Source organism: Zea mays, chromosome 8 (assembly GCF_902167145.1).
Source record: "Zea mays cultivar B73 chromosome 8, Zm-B73-REFERENCE-NAM-5.0, whole genome shotgun sequence".
Lineage (NCBI taxonomy): Eukaryota > Viridiplantae > Streptophyta > Magnoliopsida > Poales > Poaceae > Zea > Zea mays.
Window position 1 is genome coordinate 98423586 of NC_050103.1, and position 4620 is coordinate 98428205.

General features: G+C 53.1%; 1 protein-coding gene across 1 annotated transcript; it reads left to right on the forward strand.

The window, feature by feature from the left end:
- The first annotated feature begins 222 nt into the window (after window positions 1-222).
- Window positions 223-887, forward strand: LOC103637124 (B3 domain-containing protein Os03g0120900). Its single transcript, XM_008659383.1, has 2 exons — window positions 223-783; window positions 873-887. The coding sequence occupies exons 1-2, from the start codon at window positions 223-225 to the stop codon at window positions 885-887; spliced, it is 576 nt and encodes a 191-aa protein (XP_008657605.1).
- The last annotated feature ends 3733 nt before the right edge of the window (window positions 888-4620 follow it).

Sequence of the window (4620 nt, forward strand, 5' to 3'; positions counted from 1 at the left end):
CACCCAGACTCGAGGCAGCTCCAATTTTTCGCCAGCGATCTTGATCCAACACCCACCTCTGGTTTTTACCCGACCTCCAAAACAAAGTAAAGTCTCAACGCGGAGGCGGTAGCGGCAGCAGCGTCGATCGATCGGCCGGCGTCTACGGCCTACGTTCGACTTGCTGCCTCGTTGGACGGCCGGCTCGATCTCAACCGATCGCCGGTCGTCGATCGGAGATCGATGGAGTTCACCACTCCCCCGCCCGCGACCCGGTCGGGCGGCGGAGAGGAGAGGGCGGCTGCTGAGCACAACCAGCACCACCAGCAGCAGCATGCGACGGTGGAGAAGGAGCACATGTTCGACAAGGTGGTGACGCCGAGCGACGTCGGGAAGCTGAACCGGCTGGTGATCCCGAAGCAGCACGCGGAGAAGTACTTCCCGCTGGACGCGGCGGCGAACGAGAAGGGCCTCCTGCTCAGCTTCGAGGACCGCACGGGGAAGCCCTGGCGCTTCCGCTACTCCTACTGGAACAGTAGCCAGAGCTACGTGATGACCAAGGGCTGGAGCCGCTTCGTCAAGGAGAAGCGCCTCGACGCCGGGGACACAGTCTCCTTCGGCCGCGGCATCAGCGAGGCGGCGCGCGACAGGCTTTTCATCGACTGGCGGTGCCGACCCGACCCGCCCGTCGTGCACCACCAGTACCACCACCGCCTCCCTCTCCCCTCCGCCGTCGTCCCCTACGCGCCGTGGGCGGCGCACGCGCACCACCACCACTACCCAGCAGATGGGCACACGGAACCAGTAACACCTTGCCTGTGCGCCACACTCGTTGCCACTGAAATGAGAGCATCATCTTCGCAACTGTCACTCACACGCTCCAACCTCTCCAGGCCGCCACAACCTAGAATAGCCAGAGTCGATGGCGCCCAGCCACGGCCGTCGTCGTCACCACGCCAGCCACAGTCGTTGTGGTGCCGGTCGTGCCAACCGCAACCACGGCGAACGGCCGACGTTCCTTGAGAAAGATGTCGCACTGGACGCTGCCCGGGTGGCTGCAGAAGGGGCAGGATCAGACCTGGAGGTGGACGACGACCTGGACCGCCGTTGGGAAGGCCGGATCAGCGAGCTGGCTAGCCTAATCTAGGAGGCTGGTCGTTGTCTACTGCTCCTCCCTGCTAGCATGGGCGGGTGGCGTGGTGGCTCGCACGACTGACTCATGGCGGCGATGCCCGTGCTCGCGTGGCTGTGGCTGGCCAGCGGGGCTGGCTCGCTACGGCGGCGGCGTGGTTTGCCTGGGTCAGGGGCGTTGGTCGTCGGCGGATCTACGACTGTCAACGGCGCCTTCTGCAGGTGGTGGGTCGTGGGGCTAGGGCCGAATTCTTGTTTTTGGATCATAGTGTGAAAGAAATATTTGCAACCTTGGCTAGCAGACTGGAAAGAAGCTTATGTGCATTGTTCAGTTATGCATATGTTGGATTGTATCTAGTGGCACAGGAACAAGACGAAGCTTAAGGAGGGGAGAATGTTAGGAACCGACCCATATAGTACACACCAGCCCAACTAGCTGAAATGAGCACTACAAGGAGCACGAATAAAGGAAGGGCGAGGATCATCCAAGAATCATTTTTTAGAACCTAAACTCTCTATCTTCCAACTACTGCTCATCTTCTTCCTCCCTTCTCTCAAGTATCTAGATTCTCTTCCATTCTATTCCCTTGTCGCTACTGGTTTGACTTTAAGAGATTAGTGTTGCTAACAGTGTGGTGATGGCAAATATCAGTCTCCCCATGCCATGGGAAATCCGTAACTCCTCACGCTGCCTCATGCCCCCAACACCACCGCTGCAGGCTCCTCTTCGGCGCTCCCGTTCGCCCGCGCGCTCAACCCTAGTATGCCACCACCACCACCGTCTCACAAGCTACTCCCCGCTGCCCCTGCCCCTGCCCCTTGCCCCGCTGCCGCTTGCAGGCTCCTCCACCTCGAGCTCCGACCGCACGAGGCCAAGGACCGGCCGGAGCCTCACGCCCCTGTCTACTATGGTTGTTGCTGTGAGCTCCAAGGCCAGAGGTCACCCATGCATCCGCATCCGGCTTGACCTGACCTTGCCATCGTGAGGGAGGGTGATGGCAGTGAAGGGTGCTGCGTCGTAGTATCCGCTGGACCATCGCTTGATCACCGTTTCTTAGTTTTCGCTGATCCCCCGCATGTTTAGTCGTCGTCTCCATGGTTGCCACATGTACGAATACCCTCTATCAATCATAGTTGTCTGTCTCTATGCTATACCCTTTCATCATTGAGGAGACTGAACTTTTGGAAGATGTTGAGAATACAAATCTACCAAGAACCAAATAAGCAAACTGACATCCATATCCCCTTGCCGTTGGGTGGTCTATCGACGTGCATGTAGTGGTTCCATCGAACCAGATTGCACTGCATCCTAAAACCCTGCTAATCTATGTTTTACTAGAATATATTCATACTATCAACAGTTAATCTGATTCTCTGATGAGGTGTACTGTTGTCCGTTGTGCAGATCACCCTAGACTTTCACTTTCTTTCTTGCATGGGTACACTTCTTACATAGTCGCATTGGCTGCCAATTATGAAAAAAAGTCTCCAAAATCTCGTTTATGAAACATCAGAAATATGCTAATTTTAGCTTGGTTCTATGCCACACCAGTCGCCTCCTAGCTTTAAGCTAATTATGGGCTGCCACTAATAAACATGTGATAAACTTACGTACCGGAGGCGAGCGGGCGGACGACGGCGAGCGGGCGGACGACGGCGCGTGGGCGGGCGGACGGTGGGGCGCGGGCGGCGGTGAGGCAGGCGAACGGCGGCGGTGGGGCGCGGGCGGCCGGGCGCGGGCGGCCGGGCGCGGCCGGCGGTGAGGCGTGGGGAGGCCGGCGGCGGTGAGGCGGGCGGCGGTGAGGCGGCCGGCGGTGAGGCGTGGGAAGGCGGCGGCGGTGAGGCGCGGGAAGGAAGAAGAAAGAAGAAGCAAAGCAGAAGGAAGAAGAAAGCCGGCCGCGCGGCCGGTTAAAGTTAGTTTCTTTGCCGAGTGCCCGTGATCCGGCACTCGGCAAAGATTTTTTTAAAATTTTAAAATATTCTTTGCCGAGTGCCAGATCAGCGGCACTCGGCAAAGAGTTCTTTGCCGAGTGTCCCCCGTTGCGGCACTCGGCAAAGGTTCTTTACTACCTCTTTGCCGAGTGCCACACATCTAGCACTCGGCAAAGAAGTCTTTGCCGAGTGTCATTCCTAGACACTCGGCAAAGTCCATTTGTATTTTTTTTATTTTGTCTCCCAAACTTTTTGTGGTATGTTCCTACACTATGTAGATCTACATGTATCATTTGTGGACAATTTTAACAGAGTTTGAAATAGCTAGTAGATTTAGTTTGTTTATTTGAATTTCTTCGGAAAATTCAAATTTGAACTGCAGGTCACTCGAAACTTGGAAAACCGTGCATGAAAAAAATGATATTCATGTTACTTAGCATAAGTTACGACCGATTCCATGAGCGGACCGAAAACTTCGAGCAACATGCTCACTAAACATGGCCGTGAACTTGCCATCCACATGTTTAAAAATTGTATAAAACACAAACAAAGTCAGAAAATCATGAAACTTGTCCACGTGTCATGATATCATATGTACAGGTTGTGATAAAAAATTGAGAATGTTTGGACAAAGTTGTGAGACACTATGTGTAGAAACCTAAGAGAACTACACATGAAATCATAGAGTTTCAATGTGGATCTCTTAGGTTTGTACACATAGCGCGTCATAGTTTTCTCGAAATTTTTTCAATTTTTTATCGCAGCCTGTACATATGATATCATGACACGTGGACAAGTTTCAAGATTTTCTGACTTTGTTTGTGTTTTATACAAGTTTTAAACATGTTGATGACAAGTTCACGACCATGTTTAGTGAGCATGTTGCTCGAAGTTTTTGGTCCGCTCCTGGAATCGGTCGTAACTTATGCTAAGTAACATGAATATCATTTTTTCATGCACGGTTTTCCAAGTTTCGAGTGACTTGTAGTTCAAATCTAAATTTTCCGAAGAAATTCAAATAAACGAACTAAATCTACTAACGATTGAAACTCTGTTAAAATTGTCCACAAATGATACATGTAGGTCTACATAGTGTAGGAACATACCACAAAAAGTTTAGGAGACAAAATAAAAGAAATAAAAATATACTTTGCCGAGTGTCTAGGGATGGCACTCGGCAAAGAGTTCTTTGCCGAGCGTCAACTGGGCGACACTCGGCAAAGAAGACTCTTTGCCGAGTGCCAACCGTTGGCGCTCGGCAAAGACTGACGGCCGTCAGCTTTGGGACGGCCGCTGACGGTCCTTTGCCGAGAGCCCCATGTGCCGAGTGTTTGACACTCGGCAAACATGGATTTACCGAGTGTGGACCTGTACCGAGTGTCCTACGCTCGGTAAAGACGCTCGTTACCGAGAGCCGAGCTTTGCCGAGTGCGGCTCTCGGCAAAGCCGTCTTTGCCGAGTGCCCGAGAAAAGGCACTCGGCAAAGCGGCCGGCACTCGGCAAAGGCTCGGATTCCGGTAGTGCATACATATAAATAGACCATCCCTGACGCGACGAGGATAGATTGCACTGCACCTT